Source organism: Stenella coeruleoalba, assembly GCF_951394435.1.
Source record: "Stenella coeruleoalba genome assembly, chromosome: 2".
Taxonomy (NCBI): Eukaryota; Metazoa; Chordata; class Mammalia; order Artiodactyla; family Delphinidae; genus Stenella; species Stenella coeruleoalba.
Window position 1 is genome coordinate 84,284,307 of NC_137147.1, and position 23,146 is coordinate 84,307,452.

Here is a 23,146-nt window from a genome sequence, read left to right on the forward strand (position 1 = left end):
TTATTAAGCAAAGACAACTTCTAATCAGTGTTACTACAAAGTATTAATAAAACTTCAGCCAAAATCAAGAAACTTGGAAGTTAGGCTGTGGGTAAATGAATGTTTTCTTTATAGTTTTTAAAGGATCCCAAGCTGAGAATCACTGGTCAAACAATCTGGGACATTTATTGGCCAGATGTCGCTCTTGGGGATATATTAAAGTATCTTTACATCCATTTAAAACGTCAGTACTTAATGTGATCTGTCAGTGCTTCTGGAATTACTTTAAAACAAAACCTTCCTATAAGAATCATGTAACAGTGTTTATTTTTAAATTACTAATGTTAATGAAACAAATATAATGAAAATGTAAGTCTTTTTTTTTATAGATTTATTTTATTTTTGGCTGCATTGGGTCTTCGTTGCTTCGCATGGGCTTTCTCTAGTTGCGGTGCACAGGCTTCTCATTGTGGTGGCTTCTCTTGTTGCGGAGCGCAGACTCTAGGTGCGCGGGCTTCAGTAGTTGTGGCTCGCGGGCTCTTAGAGCGCAGGCTCAGTAGTTGTGATGCACGGGCTTAGTTGCTCCGCAGCATGTAGGATCTTCCCAGACCAGGGCTCGAACCTGTGTCCCCTACATTGGCAGGCGGATTCTTAACCACTGTGCCACCAGGGAAGCCTAAAAATGTAAGCCTTATTTAGAGGTAACAATCAAACTGAACCGTGGTTTAAGAAAACTTCTCCCACCCATTTTTCCTCCCCAAGTTTTCCCATCTGTGGCAACGGCAACTCTCTCCTGAGTGTCGGGGCAGAAGCCTAGGAGTCACCTTTGGTTCCTCACTCTCTCTCAGACCCCATATCCAGTCTATCAGCTAGTCCTTTCAACTCCATCGTTGAAATTGATCTTTAATCTGACCACTCTTCATCCCTCCACTTTGACTCCCTTTGGTCCAAGTCACATCATCTTACCTGGGCTTCTACAAAAGCCTCTTTGCCCCACTACAACTTTAAAAACAAATCAGAGCACATCACTGCTTGCTCAGAACCTCCTAAGGTTTCCTGTCTCTCTCCCACCCTCATTTCATTGCCTCCTCCCTTCCCTGACTCTGTGTCAACCACACTGGTGTTTCGGCTCCTCAAATACTGAAACACCACCCCTCCTCCAGGTCTTTGAACTTGTTATCCCTCTGCTCCACCTGGAACACTATTCACACTGATCTTTGCACAGCTTGCTCCCTTGTTTTAATGGGGCATCCACTCAACTGTCAGCAACCGAGAAAGGTCTTCCCTGCCCACCCACCCACCCGCACTCTTTATTCCTCACCTTGTTTTACATTTCTCCATAGCACATAGCACCACGTGGTGTTATCTTACTTGACTACTGTCTACCTCTACCACTGGAAATGTAATTCCAAGAGAGCAAGGTTTTTTTTTTTTTTTTTTTTTTGAGAGCAAGGATTTTTGACCACTTGGTTCACTGCTATGTCCCTAGCACCTAGAATAGTCCCTGGCACATACCAGGTACTCAAAAAGTATTTGTTATGGGAATGACTGATCACCACTAACTTCTACTGATGGTAAAAAAACCTGGTTGAGAGCTTCATCTGTGCTTGTTATTTTATATCCTAGACAAGTCACTTAATTCCTTTATGGAAGGGAAAATAAATAAGTACTACTTCAGTGGTTACTGAAAGGATCAAATGATATAGCAGGTGTGAAAGTCCTTTCTATAAAATGGTAAACACTGCAAATGGTAATCTTTGGTACTCAGAAGTAGGTCAAACTATACAAATAAAGTAATATATAAACATCTGGAAATTTGGTCACAGTTCTAAAGCCAACAAAATATTCCCACTTGTTGCATTCCAAATACATTTTAATAGGTAACAATAATGATAAACTGCACAGATGAAATACTACTTTAATATTAAACATTCCTATGCAACGCTGGGATAAACTACTTAGTTGTTATGGCTTCTTTTAATGTGCTGTGTCATGGGATTCAGTATTAAAGTTTCTTTTGTTTTTTTAAGATTTTTTTCTGGCTTTTCAAGGATTAAAAAGTAGAAGACACTTATTTTTAGAGGAAAAAAATGTAATGTCTATCTGTGGAATATTAAATTGAAATTAATAGAATTATACTGGCAGATTTCTTTAAAAACAAAGTATGGGGCTTCCCTGGTGGCGCAGTGGTTGAGAGTCTGCCTGCCGATGCAGGGGACACGGGTTCGTGCCCCAGTCTGGGAAGATCCCACGTGCCACGGAGCGGCTGGGCCCGTGAGCCACAGCCACTGAGCCTGCGCGTCCGGAGCCTGTGCTCCGCAACAGGAGAGGCCACAACAGTGAGAGGCCCGCATACCGCAAAAAGAAAAACAACAAAAAACCAAAGTATGAATGTTGACAGCAAGCAGGTAGCCACAGATGAAGAGAAAATTAGGAATATAAATACAGGAATCTTTTCATTTATTTATTTATGGCTGTATTGGGTCTTCACTGCTGCGCACGGGCTTTCTCTAGTTGCGGTGAGCGGGGGCTACTCTTTGTTGCGATGCATTGGCTTCTCGTTGCGGTGGCTTCTCTTGTTGCGGAGAATGGGCTCTAGGAGCGCAGGCTTCAGTAGTTGTGGAACACGGGCTCAGTAGTTGTGGCTCGCGGGCTCTAGAGCGCAGGCTCAGTAGTTGTGGCACACAGGCTTAGTTGCTCCGCGGCATGTGGGATCTTCCCAGGCCAGGGCTCGACGCATGTTCCCTGCGTTGGCAGGCGGATTCTTAACCACTGCGCCACCAGGGAAGTCCCAAGAATCTTAAATCTGTCTCTGTCTCTGTCCTAAACTAGGAAAACTGAAACCATGGGGACAATCTAAAGAAAACAGTTCTCTGAATGAACATGTCAACAGAGTAAGCTTACACAAGAAAAGTTATAAACAGCCTCATCGCCAGACCAGGTAAGTACATAATTATCCAGTTCTAACTCTTTTAATTTTGAAAGACTGTATATAAAAGCAGAGTCTCTGAGGGATAGAGTCACAGTAATAGTGGTGTTTAAGAAGAGGGTAGAAGTGGAATCATACAGAACTTAATAAAAGTACATGTGCCTAGGCAATACCACAGTGGGTTCTAATTCAGTAGGTTTGAGATGGGACCCATGTATCTGCATTGTTTCCAAAGCTCTGCAGGTGATTCAGAAGAGGACCTGGTTCACAGCACTGCTCTTTCATGACCTATCTGCCCAAACAATGCACCTGGATGTCCCTCCAGATACCAATCCAGGTGCCCAGGGCACCTAAGGATGCACATAAATTTCACACTCCCAGGGAAACCAGGCTTCAGGGCTCTACACAGGGGGAAACCCCAGGATGATCCTTAGAGGCTTCTTTCTGTGTGGAAACCAAGTTAACACCAGAGTCTGACCTGGGCTGCAGCTGGTCCTGGTTTGGCCGATTCCCTGTGTGACACCCTCCTGATACCGGGTTAACTACCATTTGACTTGCCAGCTACCACCAAGACCTTACTATTTGCTATTAAAATCATTATCATGATTCTGGGCCTTTTTTTCTCTTAATTCCTTCTCCCCAAAATCATAGTGGTTTAAGTCAGAGATCCTGATTCCAATTTTAGCACTTTTATTAGACAGTGTGATTTTGAGGTCGACCTTTGACTTCCACAGGTAGAGGTTTCTCATTTAAAACAAACTAAAAAAAACTACAGGGGTTGGATTCGATCTCCAAGGTGTCTTCTGCTTCCAATTCCATGCTTGATTTTAGAATGCTGCCTTAACATTAAAAACAACAACCCCCCCCCCCCCAAGTTCTAGCCTTTTAACACAACAGTGACTTACAGGTGTGGCTTCCATCACAGAGACCACTGGACAGAGCACAATGTCCTGTAAGAGTGTGCTTTACACAAGTGTGCTGGATGTCATTTTAAGTTTGGACATTAGTCTAACAATAGGTGCTTTGAAGTGGTCTGTTTGGAGCTTCACTAGAGCCTAACGTATACCTATCCCTCCTTAGGGAGGAGCAACGGAAGAAACATGAGCAAGAACGAAAGGAGAAGAAAGCAAAGGTTCTGGGAGTTCGAAGGGGCCTCATTATGGCTGAACATTCATAATTTAATATCCCGTAAATATTCCTTTTCTCTGAACCCTCTTTTGTAAATATTTCTGTACTGTCCTCTCACTTTAGCCAAAAGACCTTTTTCTGCTCTTAACTTTGTTCGTATATATGTAGTGTCTGTGGCTTCTTCACGTTTTACCCCTGAAAAGACATTACTACCTTTAAAGCTCTCAAATTCTTTTGAAATAGTTTTTACCTAAGCCCCTGTACAACTAACTCAGGTTTCTAAAAAGACCCATCCTGTAGATTCTTGACCTAGATTTTTAAGGTCAAGTTCCCTCTGCTGGCTCTAATAACAGAACTTCAGTCCTCTTCTAGGCAAAAGCACTTACCTGATGGTAGCTAATTATACTACAGACTTTAGTAGAAATTGAACAATAACAAGTTATGAATAGGGTAAGCTGTGAAAGGCCACCTCTTCATCCTCTAGAGAACCTAGTAGTCTTACCGAAACTGTGGGCCATATGGGTTTATAAGGCGTCAATATTTTATCTATGTGAAATGTTTCATTTAAGCTTCTATGTACCTCTTTCAGATCACTTCATGTAATTGTCAGTTACATCTCTTTTTTTTTTTTTTCCCCCCAATATATTCTTAAAAACAAAACTCTAGCTCATTCTAGCCTGGCTTATTTAGAAATATACAGGGTCATATTGAAATTTGAGGATTGTTGCTTTAAGGATTACTATATGCTCTGTCAAACTTATACATCTTACTCAATTTATGGAAAAGACTAGAGTTGCTTAGTATCATATTCATGTCTGTTGCACCCGAATGGAGCTTCCGAGTTTTGTACTGCTTAAAATTTTCATAAATAAAATTTTTTCTCATGGGGGGTAGATTCATTCTTTGTAAATATAATTGGTTTCTAAAATTTAGTTGACCAGCCAAGACTAACAAGAGTTGACTTGTACTCTTTGTGTATCCTTTCTTGACCGTCCACTCCCCACTCCTAGAAGAAATGACTATGTCCTTTTGTATTTTCACAGCACCTGTCACATTCTGTTATACTTATTGTTATACGTATATGGGCCCACAGAACATGGCATACTCCTGGGTGCTTAATAAACTCAGATTTTGCTATCAAGAGGCAGAGATCAGATCAATCAGGAAATCTGTGTCAAATACACTGCTACTGGGAAGGTGAAACGATATAACCACTCTGGAAAACAGTTTGGTAGTTTCTTTAAAAAATTTAAATGTACATCCACCATATGACCCAGCAATTCTCCTAAGAAATGAAAACATATGTCCACACCAAAACTTGTGTCTGCAAATATTTACAGCAGTATTATTCACAGTAGCCAAAAAGTGGAGAAAAATCCAGCTGTCCCATCAATGGATGGATTTAAAAAATATGCACTAAAAAAATGAAATACTGATAAACACGCTACACCATGGATGAACCTCAAAAACATTATGCTAAGTGAAAAGCAAGACACAAAAGATCATATATGATTCTATTTATATGAAATATCCAGAGAAGATAAACCTATAGCAAAAGTAGATTCGTAATTGTGGGGCTGAGAGTGGGAATGAAGAGTAACTGCAAAGAGGCACTGAGGTTTCTTTCTAGGCTGATGGAAATTTCCTACAATTAGTTCATGTAAAGATAGACTGCAGAATTCTGGGCATTCCCTGGCAGTCCAGTGGTTAACATTTGGCGCTTTCACTGCCGTGGTCCTGGGTTCAATCCCCGGTCAGGGAACTAAGAACCAGCAAGCCATGCGACACGGCCAAAAAAAAAAAAAAGACTGCACAATTCTGTAAATAAACTAAAAAATCATTGAATTGTATACTTAAAACAGATGAACTTTATGTTATGTAAATTATACCTCAATAAGCTGAAAAACAGATAATTACATGAAAACATACAAAATAGGTATTTAGGCCAAGATGGATGGGAAAGCTATCAGCCTTTGTGTATTCTCTTATTTTAAACTTGGCTCTCGTTGGGTACTCTGGCTATATCATATAGTTTCCTACTTCTTCCTCTAAGATGACAAGAATTGATCAGTTTAAACTGTGTTAATCAGGGTCTTATTTTTGGTATATGCAATCTCTAATACTAAAAACGACTGGGGAAGCCTTGGGGACATTAGTCTATAAAGTAAGAACTGGTAAGGATCATGCATCTTTGGAGAACCAGCTATGCAGGTGTTATGGACTGCATGCTTGTGTCCGTTCCCTGCCCCCGCCCCCTGCCCAATTCATATACTGAAATCCTAATTCCAAATGTGACTTGGTACTTTGAGGTATACTTGGAGGCCTTTGGGAGGTAATTAGGTCAGGCAGGTGGCACCCTCATGATGGGGTTAGTGCTATTTATATGAAGAGAAAGAGACTAGAACTTGTTCTCTCCATGTGAGGATACAGTAAGAAGGCAGCTGTCTACAAGCCAAGAAGCACTCACCAGACACCAGGTATCCTGGACTTCCCAGCCTCCAGAACTGTAAGAAATACATATGTGTTTTGTTTAAGCCACCTAGTCTACAGTCATTTGTTATAGCAGCTTGGGCAGACTAAAACAGGTATCTTTTCCCAGTGACTACTACAGCACCTTAATATTCTTCAACAGTCTCCTATCCTGATAGATTAGAAAACAGAAGAAACCTATAAGGAATAGAATGGTAGAGGGCCATAAACAGTCACCACAGAGACTCCCTGCTTTGGAAACCACCTACTTATATAGGAACTGTTGCTAATAGGAATCATTCTAACCAAAAACAGTTATTTACATAGTACCTCTGCATCAGTACTTGATTCTTTAAGTTAAGGTACAGCTCAGATCCTGGTCCCTCTTAGCAGCAGCATTTAGCTATGTTTTAGGGAATACATACCCGCCATTGTTTGGATGCCATTAAAGAAGTACTTTATTTTTGTCATCGTGGATTCTACTACCCTTAGTTTAGTAACACAGAAATACTACATGATCTCTATTTAAAAAGTCTTGGATTAAGCTCTGGAGAATTTTCATAGGCAAATTCTTCTGTGTGGGCTGGATCAGTAAATACTCCAATAAAATCTATTTCTAGGAAGAATGGACCATCCACTTTATCAGCCAGGGTGAATCCAATAGAAGAGATCTAAATTTAAAATAGAGAAATTGATCAAAATCTCGTATGCTGATGTTGTTCCTGGAGTTTTAAAATTCCGTACTATCAGCCCTTAGCAAGTATACGATAGTTCTCATGTGCCATAGCCAATTAGAGGAAGTACAGGACTGCTTTTCTTTCCACATTCTACTTCTCTCTTTAAAGTAGTGCCAGTTAAGACTAGTAAGTACAACATGGATGTCTAATGGAGGTTCCTTGAAGCTCTCCTGAACTCTAATACTCTTATTTTAAAGCTAAAATAAAATGCAGGCACGCTGAAAGGAGGACCATACTGAAATTCCTCCAGGATGGGGGTTAGGCTCACAGGATAGCTCTGAGTCAGCATCTGTCTAGGTATAATAGGAGTATACTTGAACTCATCCTCACAGGAGTTCTGTTTCACTAAAGATAATATAGTTCTGAGTGAAAATACAGGAAAATGTTACCTTGTCAAGCAGAAGCTGGTACTGGGCATCCCGGATTCTTCCTCGATTAGAGAAGAAAAATTTGGAGAAAGGAATCTGAAAGAAGAAACCATTGACTTCAGATCTGACATGCAAGCAACGGAGGCATCTGTTTAGAACTGCAGTGATAAAATAATAAGGGTTTAAATTGAATTTTAAAATTATCTAATATGTGAAGTTATAACAAGTGGCTAGTCATTTGGATCACAGAAAAAAAAGTTTTTTTAATGAAATAACCTAAGTACTAGAAGAAAACAGATGAAAACCTTTCTAAGCCAGGAGTCCCAAAGGAAAAAATGACAGAGAACAATTATAACTTTCTGATGGCAAAAACTAGTATCCTAAACACAAAACTTTTACAAATAACTAAGAAAAAGATTAAACAACCCAGTAGAAAAATGGGGATGGGAGAAATAGGCACATCTGTATACTGCTGGTAGGAGTGCAAATTAGTCCAACTCTTTTAGAGAGCAGCAGCTAGCAACTGTGGTAGGCAGGATTCTAAGATGACCCCCAAGATTTCCACCTAGTGGAAATCACCTTCTTCCAGGGATTCAAACACAAATCTCAGTGCTGCTGTGAAGGGACTCTCCCGAAGTCTGGTCCCAAATCAGTTGACCTTAATATAGGGAAGATTATCCTCTGTAGGTCTGACTTAATCACTTGAGCCCATAAAAGTGCCTGGTAAAAGAGGTCAGAAGAATGAGAGGGATTCAAAGGGGAAGGTCAAGGGGATTCTCCACTGCTGGCTTTGAAGATGGAGGGAGCTAAATGGTAAGGAATGTGGACAGCTTCTAGGAGCTGAGAGTGACTCCCAGCTGACAACCAGTAAAGAAACCAAGACATCATTACAATCACAGGAACTAAATCTGGCCAATAACCAGAGTGAGCTTGGCAGTGGATTCTTCCACAGAGCCTCTGAAAAGAAGTACAGCCCAGATGACACCTTGATTTCAGCCTTAGAGAGCCCTGAGCATTGAACCTGGCCACAGGGTGTCCCAAACCATGACTTACAGAACTGTGCGAAGTTTGTGGTAATTTTTTATGTAACAATAGGAAACTAACACAGCAATATCTAGCAAAATTTGAAATGCCATAACTTGATCTGACAGTTTCACTTTTAGGAATTTATATTACAGATAAACTCTGACAAACACATAAAGATACAGCTTTTTCTAATTAAAAAAAAAGGTAAAATAGGGGAATAGTTCAATAAATTATAGTGCAACCATACAACTGAATACTATGCAGCTATTTTAAAAAATGAAGTAGATCTATACATGATGCTGTGGGAAGACCTCCACAATATATTAGTAGTAAAAAAAGTAAGAGATAAACAAAATCTATAGTATAAATATCATTTATGTTATTAAATACAACTTTTTTCTTGGCCACACTGTGTGGCTTGCAGGATGTTAGTTCCCTGACCAGGGACTGAACCTGGGCGCTGGCAGTGAAAGCCCCAAGTCCTAACTACTGGACCACCAGTGAATTTCCCCTAAAAACAAATTTTTTAAATGCCTAAAAAAAAAACTAATAAAAAATTTACTATAGCAACTGGGAACAACCCAAGTATCTATCAATAAGGACTAGTTCAATCAGCTGAGATATCCATATAACAGAAAATACCAAACAAAATAACAAAGAATGAAAAATAATTCCATGTAGTGATATGGAAGCTCTCCAGGATCTAAATTTTAAAAATATAAACTGGCACAGAAGACACATAAAGTATGCTATATTTTTTTGAGTAAAAAAAGGGAGAAAATAAGTGTATGTGTATATATACTTGCTTATATTTGCTTAAAAAAACTAAATCTATGGAAGAAACTAATAAATGTGGTTACCTATAGAGGGTGAGGGCAAAAAGGGTGGAGAGAGAACTGAGTGGGAGTGAGACGTTTTTGTACATCTTTTTATATTATTTTGATTTTTGAGCCAAAAAATAAAAATGAGTTAAAAAAATAAAATGTACTGTTCAGATTATCACCAAAAACACTTGCTGACATAAAAGCAAACTCAATTCAAAGCTCATTTAATAAAGCACCACTGCACAAGATCATGTTCCTCACACAGCAAATCCAAGTGCAGTCAACATCCTCAGTTCACGGGCTCCCTTCATTTCTGTTACATAAACCTGAAAGGGACCCTGCACCCCCAGCCTCCAGTCAGTTCCTCATTTTTGCATCCTGGTTGGGCACTTCATCTACCTCATTATTCAAAATATATTTTGGAAACAGAATCAATACTACCTGCTCACCATTCAAGGAGCATGAGCCACCCACCCCACTGGCCTTTTGTCTTTTTGTCATGTAATTTGCTAAGGCCACTGTCCACATCAAGGGAATTTTTTAGCCTGGAAAAAAAATGAAGCTAAGAAGCAGCATTAAATTGTACAGCTTGCATAAAAAGAAAAGGATCAACAGTTGTTTTCTCTCTACAGATGACAGAAAACTAGCATGCATAATTTTTCCATCATTTTCCTCTGTTTTCTTTCTCTAAGCATAGTAAATATTTGAGCATCTCACTTCTATTTACTAAAGGAGAATTATTCATGAAGACATGGACAGCAATGAATAACATTTAATTTTTAAAAATCTCTTCCCTGGGACTTCCCTGGTGGCACAGTGGTTAAGAATCTGCCTACCAATGCAGGGGACATGGGTTTGAGCCCTGGTCCAGGAAGATCCCACATGGTACCTAGCAACTAAGCCCGTGCGCCACAACTGCTGAGCCTGCGCTCTAGAGCCCGCGAGCCACAACTACTGAGGCCTGTGTGCCTAGAGCCTGTGCTCTGCAACAAAAGAAGCCACTGCAATGAGAAGCCCGTGAACTGCAATGAAGAGTAGCCCCCGTGTGCTGCAACTAGAGAAAGCCCACGTGCAGCAATGAAGACCCAACACAGCCATAAATAAATAAATTTATTAAAAAGATAAAAATAAAAATCTCTTCCCCAACACTTCCTTTAATAATTTAAAGAGGGACTTCCCTGGTGGCGCAGTGGTTATGAATCCGCCTGCCAATGCAGGGGACGCAGGTTCAATCCTTGGTCCGGGAAGATCCCACATGCCATGGAGCAGCCAAGCCTGTGTGCCATAACTACTGAGCCAGCGCGCTAGAGCCCACAAGCCACAACTACTGAGCCCCCATGCCACAACTACTGAAGCCCACGTGCCTAGAGCCCACGCTCCACAACAAGAGAAGCTACCGCAATGAGAAGCCCATGCACCTCAACAAAGAGTAGCCCCCTCTCGCTGCAACTAAAGAAAGCCTGCGTGCAGCAACTAAGACCCAACACAGCCAAAAATAAAATTTTAAAGTAATAATAATAATTTAAGGAAAGATGTTGCAAACAACTATCATTTCCAGCCAAAGATTAGAACTACATGTATTTTCAGGAAAGAAAGTAATAAGTAATTGTCAATGATTATACTGGCAAATAATTTGGCAATGTGCATCAAAGGCCTTAAAAATGTACATATCATTTATTCTAGGAATTTTATTTCCAGAAATACATCTAAGAAAATATTTAAGGATATTTACCTCAGAGTTTGGTATAAGAGTGAAAAACTCTGAAAACAATCTAAATGTACAACAATAGAGGATGGATTAAGTAAATTGTGTCTATTTACATAATATGCAGATATCAAAAATGATGTAGAAATATATTTCAACAGAAAGTTGTATATAAAATTCAGTTCAGTGAACAATGTATGTTATAAAATAGCACTGGCACAATACAATTCTTGTAAAAAAAAAAAAAGTGTAAATAGAAAAGTCTGAAGGTGCATACTAAAATAAAAATAGTATTTTACCTCTGGGTAGTGGTACCACAAGATTTTTTTCCTTTTCTGCATTTTCTAAATTTTCTATAATGAGATATTGTTTTGTTTATTAATTTGTTATAAGTATTATTTATATACAAGCGTTACATACATAATAATTTTTTGGTTATACATCTGTATTAGTGTATAAATATGTATCTATTATATGCTAGGCATTGCACTGTTCTAGGTGCAGGGGAAACAGCTATGAAGGATACAGACAAAGTCCCTGCTCTCAGAACTTACAGAATTTATGTTCCAGAGGAGCCTGGTAGAGAGTGACAATAAACAAATAGACAAGTGAATGAAAAAGATAATTGAATGAATGAAATAGACAAGTGAATGAAAAAGATAATTTTACTTAGTGATAAGTTCTATGAAAAAATTAAACAGGATGTTGTTATTGGGTGAGAAGGTGCAACTCTAGCTAGAAGGATCAGGAAAGGCCTCTCAGAGGTGGCTTTGGAGCTGAGAGGTAAATAATAGGAAAGAGGAAGCAGGTGAAGACGTGGGAGAAGAGCACGCCCACAGATACAGCATGAAATACAAAGGCTCTGAGACAGAAGTAGTTTGTTGGGTTTGACACACACAAAAGGGGCCAGTATGGAGGAGGGAGGGGGGAGGACAGACTGAAGATGAAGACAGGGGTCTGCTACTGTAGGCCATGTTAAAGAGTTTGGACTGTATTCTAATAAAGGGAGACCACTGGAGGGTTTTAAGCATGTGAGTGATGTAATCTGAACTATGCTTTAGAAAGATCACTCTGGCTGCTGTGTGCAGAGTGGACTTTAGGAGGCAAGAAGACAAAGAAGGATATCAATAAAGAAGCTCTTGTAGTAGTCCAAAGGCCTGGACTAGGGTGAGATTGGAAGAGATGGCTAGAAATGGTCAGATTCTAGGTGTATTCTGGAAGGATAGGTGAGCGAATTTGTTAAAAGACTAGATGCGGTGTGGGGGAGAAAGGGATCCAGGATGAACCCTTAGGTTTAAGTATGAACAAAATGGGGACTTTCTTTTGAATTTATGGATTAAAAACCTTCAGAAGGCAGAAGAAAAGAATGGGCACCTGATTTTGCCCTCACTCCCTAAATTTCCACTATTTTCCTCCTGATTAACATTTTTTACCTTCTAAAAGTTTTTTCTCCCTACAAAATAAGATTGCCTTATATTACCAAGAAATAAACAAAACCAAAAATGTTGATAACTGTAAAGTATGAAGTATTTATTCCTCTTAAGGGAGCCTTTCTGCTCAGCTAGGGACACTAGCTTAGTACAGTTGCCTGGAAGAGATGATATGGCCAGAACTTAAGAAGAAATACCTATAGTACTGATAATTGTGCACAGGGCAGAGATGGACCCATGACTCGGCATGGATCCACATCCTTATCAAAAATATTTACTGGTCAGTAAGCTAACATTTATATTAATAAAAGAAAAAGTCGGACTTCCCTGGTGGCATAGTGGTTAAGAATCCGCCTGCCAATGCAGGGGACACAGGTTTGATCCCTGGTCTGGGAAGATTCCACATGCCACAGAGCAACTAAGCCCACACACCACAACTACTGAGCCTGTGCTCTAGGGCCCGCGTGCGGCAACTACTGAGCCCACGTGCTGCAACTACTGAAGCCTGCACACCTAGAGCCCATGGTCCGCAACAAGAGAAGGCACTGCAGTGAGAAGCCTGCGCACGGCAACAAAGAGTAGCCCCTGCTCGCCACAACTAGAGAAAGCCCATGCTCAGTAACGAAGACCCAACACAGCCAAAAAATAAAAAAAAAAGTCAATTATGTAAATCTTGCCCTTAGGTCCTCTTCCTTCTTTCCTTTCCCACACTGTCCAAGAGGAATTAATAAGAAAAAAAAAACAAACTACAATGTAACCATGATCTCATAAGACCTCATTTTCATACACAGTAAAGACTTACGCTGTTACCTTGACTTCCTGCCAGTAGGGCCCCCCACGGGTGAACATGAAGTAACTGTACATCTGATCCTTCCTCTGGATTATATCCGTGTCCTCCCTGATATTCACCATCCAAGGTCGACCATCCCCACGGACACGAAGATACAGAGTGTTGAACTGGGACCAATCGTAAAACCTCTTCCTCTCAAAAGGGCCCTAAGGTATAGAAAGGAAAGTTAATTTCACCTCATTTTCCACTATTAGCAAAATGTGAGTCATCACCTTTTACAGCATCAAAAGGATCAACAAGCCATTTTTCTGCTTTTTTCTGCTTCCTACCACGGTAAGGAGGCAGATAAATCTGGTGATTCTTATTTTAGTACAAAATACTGACCTAGTTAAATGTTTCTAAGGTAATGTTCAAGACCTGATTGGCCCAGGACAGTGTTTACATGGGGTAGACACTCACTTGTGTCACTGAACGGAAATGAATTACTGTATGTACTTTCTTTCCCAGGGCCTAGGAAGCAATGGCTTCTGACTGGGCCATTTTATGACAACTGCCCTCCCATAAATCAGAAAACTATGAAAGACCTCAAGTTTTAAAACTGGTATTTTTTTGACAACACCTACCATCCATTGAAAATATACATTAATCACTCTGCATGCATAATTTAATCCTCATAACAGCCCTGAGATAGGCACTATCATTGTACTCCATTTTATAGATGAAGAAACTGAGCACTCAACCAGTGGTAGGTCCAGTGCTATTTAACTCCAAAATCTATGTTCTTAACAACTACCTAAATTGTCTCTGAAAGTAGAACGTAGTGTTAATTTCCAAAGGTGTTTGTTTACAGCAATCTCAGAGCTAGTCGGATTTCAAGAATAACAGTGCTTAGATACGAACTATTACTAGTCATGTAATTTTAGACAGGCTACTAAATCTCCTCAAGCCTGTTTCCTCAGCTGTAAAACTGGGATGGTTATACCTTACAAGATTGATGTGGGGAATAAAAGGGATAATGTATATAAAGTAATTAGCACAAGGACTGGCAGGGTAACTTAATAAATGTTACTGACTACTTTCATTATTCCACAGTACATCATAGAATTATTTTCTACTGTGGGCTGACCAAATCCATTCTGTGGATTTTCAGGGCCTGAAAAACAAAATCTTGTACACATAGTTTATTACCTCTGAAAGAACATGAACCTTTCTTTTTCATCATTATCTGGAGAGAGGGAGCCTAATACTATTCCTATTTGCCTTTCTCCTTAAAACACCATAACCAAGGGACTTCCCTGGTGGTCCAGTGGCTAAGACTCCACAATCCCAGTGCAGGGGGCCCAGGTTCGATCCCTGGTCAGGGAACTAGATCCTGCATGCAGCAACTAAGAGTTCTCATACTGCAACTAAAGATCCCACATGCCGCAACAAAGATCCCGCTTGCCGCAACTAAGACCTGGCACAGCATGCATGCATGCATGCATGCATGAATAAGTAAATATTAAAAAAAAAAAAAAAGGGCACCACACCAAGCAAACACCCATGGGCTGTGGCCACAGCCGGGCACGGGAACCTGTCCAGAGCAGCCCTGAAACACCTGATCAGCATTGCAAAAAGCAACAGGCTGGTGGCAAGACAAAGGAGCTGACCTAAGTAGCCTTGGAAAATGGTGTTCTGACTGGAAACCAAAAGGCTAAAGACAAAAGAAACTATACATAAACATTGTACTGTAGTTGGTAAAGTTGTTTCTCACAGGGTTATAGGTTAGAAATTCTGAAACTGCTTTATTTATTTATTTAATTTCCGGCTGCATTGGGTCTTCGCCGCTGTGTGCAGGCTTTCTCTAGTTGCGGCGAGCGGGGGCTACTCTTCGTTGCGGTGCACGGGCTTCTCATTGCAGTGGCTTCTCCTGTTGCGGAGCACAGGCTCTAGGCGTGCAGGCTTCAGTAGTTGCGGCACGCAGGCTCAGTAGTTGTGGCTCACAGGCTCTAGGGCGCAGGCTCAGTAGTTGTTGCACACAGGCTTAGTTGCTCTGTGGCATGTGGCATCTTCCTGAACCAGGGCTCGAACCCGTGTCCCCTGCATTGGCAGGCAGATTCTTAACCGCTGTGCCACGAGGGAAGCCCTGAAACTGCTTTACATGTACTCTTGGGTCGAATTAATAAATGTATAGTAAGTGGCGGGAGACAGGCTTCACACCGTTACAGAAGTTATCAATAAACAAGAGGGAGGAAGCTAGAATAAATCATGTGGTACCGGATTAGAGTCAAAGCATCAGTATGAACTCATACTTAGCTTAATATAGATATAGAAATAGTTACAGATGTGTGTTTCCATGAGTTGGTATGCATACATATATTTCCTAGCTGTGTCCACTGAGAGGTCCTAGAAATAGTGTCAGTCCAGAAGCAACAAGCATACTCAGCATCCAGATCTTGGTTTCCAACTCCATCTTCCAAAAAAAAAAGAACCAGGGCTCCTTTGAGAAATGGCTAATTCTAGGGTTGGAACAGAGGAAATACAAGATGAGCTTACAGCACCTCGTAGTGCCAAAAAGTGCTCAAAAACACAAAAGGATGGGGGCATGTCAAAGGGACACGGCCAACCTGAAAGAGCTCCCAGTGACCAAAGCTGGAACAATCTGAGCAACAAAATAAATAACATAGTATTGGATTATAACCCAAAGTGTGAGTCCATACTAAATGACTGAATAAATAAATAAATGTGGGAGAAGAAACAAATCTTCCTTTCTGAAAAATCCCAAATAATTTATGTAAATACTACCCCTTCCAGGAGCTAGAACTTAATCCCACACCCTACCCCATGCCTTGAATGCAGGGTACACTTAGTGACTTGTTTCCAAAGAACAGAATATGGAGGGAAAAAAAAAAAAGTAACTTAACAATGGAGTAATCTGGCAAATACTACCTTGAACAGGTGATCAAGGTTAACACATCAGTGATAAGTCATGCTACTAGCATGTACCCTAATACGATGAGAAGGGTACTTCAACTCTGTGCTGTTCTTCCTAAAAACCCAGAAAACCCAAGTCTAACCAGGAGGAAAAAAAATCAGAAAATCCCAAATTGAGGATCATTCTGCAAAATACCTGACCAGTATTTCTCAAATCCTCATGAAAAATAAGGAAAGACTAAGAAATAAGGAAAGACTAAGTAACAGACTAAGGAGACATGACAACTGGATGTAATGTAATGTATCCTGGCTGGGATACTGAAACAGAATAAAAGATATTATGGAAAAACTGGTGAGATCCAAATAGAGTCTGGAACTAGTTAACAGTAACGCAGCAATGTTGGCTTCTCAGTTGTGGCAAATGTACCAAGTGATGTAAGATGGTAACAACTGGAGAAGCTGGGTGAGGGACACACAGGAACTCTCAGTACCATCTTCGCAATTTTTCTGTAATACCAAAAATATTCTAAAATTTAAAAGTTTACGTTAAAAAAAAAAACGAAAACCCCGGCTGACCCTACTTCCACTCTAAGGAACCCCCAGCCATTAGAGGGTCTACGGCCTATGTTAGAGGAGATGTAAATCTCCCCAGATCATCGTTTAAATATGTAACCTCTCAGGGCTCCTCAAACATAAGCATGCCCCACCCTGGCCCCAAGTGATGCCCAGAAACATGTAACCTCTCTTCAGGAACCACTTCCCCCTTGTGCTTATGAAACTTTACACTTGTGCCCAGCAGTTATTTAACCCCATACACAAGATGAGATGCCAGCTGTTTTCATTTACAGAAAAAAAGCTGTCTGCTATAGTTCATGCTACAATGAAGTTCACCTCAGTTCACTAGAAAACTGCAGCACCTGGGTCTCACGTACCGTTGGAATCTTGGATATCATTGCACAGTATCCACTTCGGCCACTCTCCCCATCCTGGGGTGCCTCAGAGCTCAGAGTTCCATACAGCAGTGCACTTTGGTTACTCCTGCCCATTTTCAGGAACACTTCACTTCTGCCACCAATCGTCTTATCAGAAGTCACTATCCACTTATCCAAATCTTCTTTGCCGCGGAACTGCCAGACAACCTTGGCTTGTTCCATCAAGACCTCATGCAGAGGGCGGCCTTCAGGCCCTATCCAATGATTCACAATATCATCCTTCAAACGCCTAAAATGGTCCTTTATTTCTTCTTTAATTGCTTTATCAAAACTAACTTCAGGCTTGTCCTCAGGAGAAGTTATATCCAAATCAACTTCTCTCTGGTGATGTCCTTCCAAATTCCCTTCAGTCTTCCTCTGAGAAGAGGCTTTGCCAGGAGCAGCCACTGGTTTCTCAAGACTGCTGGAACAATAATCTGCAAAGCGAGTACTCAAAAATGGACAAGAGGCAACACTTGGCTTCGGGCATTTTCTGAGAATATAAGTGCCATTCAGCAATTTATGAACCAAAGCCATGATTAAAAGAAAATCAAAATGTAAATTTTTCCCTGGCCTACCAGGGAAAGAAGCTTCAGTAAATAGCCCAATTCCACCTATAATAAAAGAGACAGTGAAGAGTTACCAGTATAGCCAATGAATGCATCATAATTTCAAATTCAACATGGATCATGTACTATGAAATTCATGAACTTATTTTCTAATTCTATGAACACTTACCCAGGGCCTACTATGAGCAGAAGAATGTTTACACTGTACATAATACATCCCACTGCCTTGTGAAAAAATGCCAAGATGAACAGAAACACAGGCCCCTTCATGGAGTTAATGATCAACCCCCAAATAATTCAAGTATGTGCTTCAAAAGGTTGTCAATTTTAAAGCAAATTTTTATGCCAGATTTTTAAAGAAATAATTGGTTCCTAAAATAAAATATTCAACTGTCAGTAATTCACTCCAGGATCTAGGTTAACCAACATTTTAGCACTTCATCTATAAAAAGAAGAGACTACAGTTCACATTGTATATGGAGTCAGAGGCCTGGACTTCACACCTAGAACTGTTTACCCTCAGGTAAAGCAGTTGATCTTTTGAGGCCATTTCCTCGGGGGAATGGATGTGCTAACACCTCCCCTACCTACCTTAAGGGATTCTTCTATAGATCAGATGGAATAATGGCTATAAAAGGTTTCTCTGATCCAGTAAGTCTGACAAGATCCCCAAGATTCTTCATGTCTAAGAAGCTCCTAGTCTAAGGCCCACACTTTGAGTAACAAGGCTCTATCAGCCACTATCTGATCTCCTCAAAGACAGAACCTAAACAATAGTAGCAATAATACCATTACATTTAAATGCCATTCTTAGTATTTTTAAGTCACCCTGACAAATATCTCATTTAATCCACATAAGCCTCCTGTAAGACAAGTCAGGTAGTTATCTCCTTTCACAAGGAACTAGACACCAACAGGTGAAGTAACTTGCCTAAGATTACAATGCTAATCAGTATGGAAGCTAGCACTAGAACCCTGGCCTTAAATCCTTCCATTAGTTACTGCTGCCTCTCCCTATGTTAACCATTAGTAATATAACTTCCATAGCTCTACTGAAATAACAACTTTGCTCTTGCAGCAACTTTCAATGACTGCTGGCAGGAAGTGCTGCAAGAACCAGGAAGGCTAAAGAGTTCCCTCTCCTACTTATTCCAGCTACCCCAAAAATGAAATAAAATACAGAATGCTGACTTCATCATCTTTCTCCTTTGTCTTTCTCTCACCAGAGACCAGGAGAGAGAAAAATCAAAAACAAAAAATCACCCACTAGTCAGAACACAGTACTGAGTGAGAAACTAGATGGAATGCTGAAAACTTAAAAAAAAAAAAAAAAAGCTTCAAAAATGCCCAAATTCAACAATTCAGCTCAGTCGCCTGAGAGTCTACATCAAAATGGCACCCAGACCACTCTATCTACAACACAGGACCGGTCATCTTTCCAGACTGCCCCTCCTCCCTCACTCCCCACATCAGGTGGCTCACCACCTTCTCTCTCCTAAATCACTGCACTCCAGGCTTGCACCCAGACCTCCACCTTATCCCACCACTCAGCATCTAGAGGGCCTAATACACAAAACTGATTGTTTTCTCTGATTAAAACTCTTCAGAGGGGGTTTCCCTGGTGGCGCAGTGGTTGGAAGTCCGCCTGCCGATGCAGGGGACACGGGTTCGTGCCCCGGTCTGGGAAGATCCCACATGCCGCGGAGTGGCTGGGCCCGTGAGCCATGGCTGCTGAGCCTGTGCTTCCGGAGCCTGTGCTCCGCAACGGGAGAGGCCACAACAGTGACAGGCCCGCGTACTGCAAAAAAATAAAAAAACTCTTCAGAGGCTCTCATGATCTTCAGAATAAAACTCGACTTTCTCCATGGGGTCTGTAAGACCCCTCCAGATCTGGCCTCTGCTCATTTCTCCAATCTCCCCTCTAATCACATCCTACTCTGCTCTAACCACAGAGAACACCTGTGGTCTAACAAGTGCCACCTAGTACCCCCTTTCTGGGCTTCATGCCTTGGCAGATTGCTGCTCCTAGGCCAAAAATGCCCTCTACCGATTTCTGCTGGCTGATTTATCCTTTGGGACTCAGCTTAGGCATCCATTACCTCCTCCAAGAACCCTTAATTACTCAACTCCACCAAGACCTTTTGATGTGTTGCATCCTGGGCTTACACTTTCCCTGCTACAGTTTATTGACAGTTCCCTTGTCAGTCTCCCCTGCCAGACTGGAAGTGTCTTGAGGGGAGAGACTATCTTCATTGTGGTACTTCCAGCAACCAGGATGGTGCCAGACATGCAGGAGGCTTCTAATATTTGTTGAACAAATAATATCTCCACATTTCTCCACCACTACCACCACTGTCTTGGTTCAGGGTTTTATTGTTTCTTACCAGAACTACTGAAATTCCCCTAACAAAGGGCTTCTCAAATGTTAAAGTGCCTATGAATCATCTGGGAATTTTGTTAAAGTGCAGATTCTGATTTAGTAGGTGTAGGATGGGGCCTGACATTCTTTATTTCTAACGAGCCACCAGGTGTTGCCCTTAAAGTTGGCACTGAGAACACCCTTTAGGATTCAGTAAGGTCCTAACTCAGATCTCCTCCTTCTCTCCCAATCCAACCTTTGCCTGGCAACAAAGGGGATTTTTCTAAATATGATGGCACTCCCCTTAGTCAGCAATTCCCTCCAGAAATTCAAACTCCTAAAATGGTACACAAGGCCCTCCAAAATGTGCCCAACTCCCTGGCCTAACTTCTCCTCACTTCCATGGGCAATAAATACCCTCAGCTCTATTAATTATACTAACTATAATCATGTCTGAACACACACACAAAAAAACATTGCTCAAAAACCACAGAAGTGAGGCTTCCCTGGTGGCGCAGTGGTTGAGAGTCCGCCTGCCAATGCAGGGGACACGGGTTCGTGCCCCGGTCCTGGAAGATCCCACATGCCGCGGAGCGGCTGGGCCCATGAGCCATAGCCACTGAGCCTGCGCGTCCGGAGCCTGTGCTCCGCAACAGGAGAGGCCACAACAGTGAGAGGCCCGCGTACCACAAAAAAAAAAAAAAAAAAAAAACCACAAAAGTGACCAAACATTCTACTATCCTGGCTACTATGAGTGACTGCCATACACTGACCAGTCATAGCATTAGCCTCACTCTAGATAGATAAGATTCTCTCCTAATTATAGAATTGCCTCCACCTCCTCAATACTTTCCCCTAAATCACCTAACACAAACCTAAGTCCAACAATAAATCCCTTCTAACACACTCTTACTGAGAAGCCCCATGGTTTCCCATGGCATGTGTTCTTTCTCACTACAAGAGTAATAAGCCTAACTTCAACTACAAGCATGTTCCTAGTGGCCTCTGATTGGAGGGCACTGACATTGCTCTTCCTCCATATTCTTATGAGAACCTATGCATACATCTCACAGCCCTTACAAACTATTAGAATCTTGCTTTTTTTTCTGTCTACCTAACTAGCCTGACTTTAATTCTGGACTATGGCTTAAACATAACTGATACACAATGTTTGCTAAAATAAATGAAAACCGTGCAAACAGTATGTTTTCACATGGACTAAAAAATAGAAGGGAACCAGGAAAAATAACAACAGTTGATCTCACGTCCTGGAATCATAGGTAATATCTAAATTTCCCTCACTGACTTCTTTAAATGATTTTACCTCTACATATGCAGGAATTTGGAAAATAAATGATAAGCCTATAAAATGGAATTTGTACAATCATAAACACGATTTTCGTTAACACCATGCTTAGGCTACACTACTGAGTGGCAAATAAGGAGGAATCAAAATGCATATACACTAACATTACAACTATAAAAACGTACGCACAAAAAGATTTGGGGGTAAAAAAGAAGAAAACGGCTTAAAGTCGTGTGTAGGATAATGGGATTATAAGTAATATTATTCACCCTATTTTCCAACCCCTCAGTAGTGCTATCACTTCTCTAATAATATAACTTTAATTATGTTTTGTTTCATACTTTTACCAATAAACACAAAGTCAAAATCATTAACTGGATGATCCCGGGCGGAAGTTGGTGAGTTTTCAGAGCAACGTAACCCACGCAGCTGAGAGCAGTATTAGTGAAGATTGTACATCCAGAGTTTACTATGTGCCAGAAACTGTCCTGGGTGTATTTTCGTTAACTCCTCACAACAACCGTGAGAAAGGGACTATTATTATTCCACTTACTGAGCAAATTAAATTACTCCCGGTCATACAACTAGTAAGTGGCAAAACCAACCCTAGAGCCCCGGTGTTTAGTCAGGAAGCAGTCGGGACCGTGCCACAGCCCCCTCACCCCTCACCTGCTAGGGCCGTGGGGCCCTCACAAGCCCCGGTCGCTCCAACTCCCGACTGGCGTTCACTCGCCTCCCCTGCCGACGCCTCAGAGTGACTTCCGCCCGAGCCCGGCTTTTCCCGACCGTGTTCTCCACGTCTCTGTAGGGCCGTCTGCTTTTCCAGGCCGGCGGGAAACCAGGCCTGATGACACGAGTTCCGGCCGGGTGCAGAGGCCGGGGAAGAGTAATGAGGCTACCGGACCCCGGCGAACTGAGGTTTTTGGTCGACTAGCTTCCCAAAAGTCTCCCCCACCCACACTCCCCCTATCTCTTCTGACCTGTGTGAGAAAGTGGGGCGAATATAGAGAAGCTGTTCGCCTCTCCTTCCTGCATCCCGCCTTCAGACTGCAAACTCCATCCCGTATCTTTCAAGTAGGACCCAGATATTGCTAACATCCTTCGCCCCCAAGGAGCCAGGGTCCACTCGTGCTCCATCCCACCATAGCCGCCCAAGAGCTGTACACGGCCTCAGAGGACTGGTTCTGCTGGAATTGCCCCCGCGGAATCTCTGGAGACCCAGCACAAACTTGGACAGCAAACCGTCCTACCCTCCCTTCCCCAATCCAGCCCCGTGGGGTCGCCCACTCCGCAGGGTTTCGATTGTATCTTGAGCACACCTCTGTTTGAGCACTTTCAACATTGTAACTTAATTATTGATTCACTTCTCACTTCCTCCGCCACGCTGTGAGCTTCTTGGGTCCAGAAGGTGCTCTTCTTCCTGTCCCCAGCACCTAGCATAATGCTAGCAGGAATTAAGTGCTCAGCATGAATTTGAATGAATTGTAACCGCTGGCACTTAACACCGTTCTCCAGGGTTCCAAGACCTCACCAAATACAATTGCCTTTTCCACGTTTCCTCCATCACCCTTTTCCACACCATCACCTCTTCCTTCTTTAAATTCTGCTTTGACTTCACTAGACTCTATACTTGCCTGGTTCTC

The 23,146-nt window shown here is 41.6% G+C and overlaps 2 protein-coding genes across 10 annotated transcripts in view; one reads left to right on the plus strand and one right to left on the minus strand.

Moving 5' to 3' along the window:
• The window catches only part of NUSAP1 (nucleolar and spindle associated protein 1), a 33,195-nt gene extending 27,858 nt beyond the window's left edge, over positions 1-5,337 (plus strand). For all 6 annotated transcript variants that reach the window (XM_079909783.1, XM_079909784.1, XM_079909785.1 and 3 more), the window contains 2 exons: positions 2,812-2,920; positions 3,989-5,337. In XM_079909783.1, coding sequence (XP_079765909.1) covers positions 2,812-2,920; positions 3,989-4,085 — 206 coding nt within the window. In that variant the 3' untranslated portion in view covers positions 4,086-5,337. The remainder of the gene's footprint in view (positions 1-2,811; positions 2,921-3,988) is intronic.
• Positions 180-22,257, minus strand: NDUFAF1 (NADH:ubiquinone oxidoreductase complex assembly factor 1). 4 transcript variants are annotated; one of them, XR_013825621.1, is made up of 7 exons: positions 22,173-22,257; positions 17,231-17,883; positions 13,398-13,591; positions 7,632-7,706; positions 6,931-7,176; positions 6,504-6,540; positions 180-655 (listed from the first exon to the last, which is right to left on the minus strand). XR_013825621.1 is itself a non-coding variant. In XM_079909839.1 (5 exons), the coding sequence occupies exons 2-5, from the start codon at positions 17,804-17,806 to the stop codon at positions 7,027-7,029; spliced, it is 987 nt and encodes a 328-aa protein (XP_079765965.1). In that variant the 5' UTR covers positions 17,807-17,883; positions 22,173-22,257; the 3' UTR covers positions 6,810-7,026. The 4 variants fall into 4 exon arrangements, 2 of the variants coding, with proteins under 2 accessions (XP_079765965.1, XP_079765966.1); XR_013825622.1 differs by having other exon boundaries at positions 188-655; positions 13,406-13,591; XM_079909839.1 differs by lacking the exons at positions 180-655; positions 6,504-6,540 and having other exon boundaries at positions 6,810-7,176; positions 13,406-13,591.
• Between the last annotated feature and the right edge of the window lie 889 nt (positions 22,258-23,146).

Bases quoted from the DNA above. Each gene is read 5' to 3' on its own strand.
- NDUFAF1 (XM_079909839.1), bottom strand. From the start codon at position 17,806: ATGGCTTTGGTTCATAAATTGCTGAATGGCACTTATATTCTCAGAAAA. The intron at 7,707-13,405 runs GTAACAGCGTAA...TTCTTCTTTCAG, and splicing joins CCTACTGGCAGGAAGTCAAG to ATTCCTTTCTCCAAATTTTT. The intron at 7,177-7,631 runs GTAACATTTTCC...TTTTAAATTTAG, and splicing joins ACCAGCTTCTGCTTGACAAG to ATCTCTTCTATTGGATTCAC.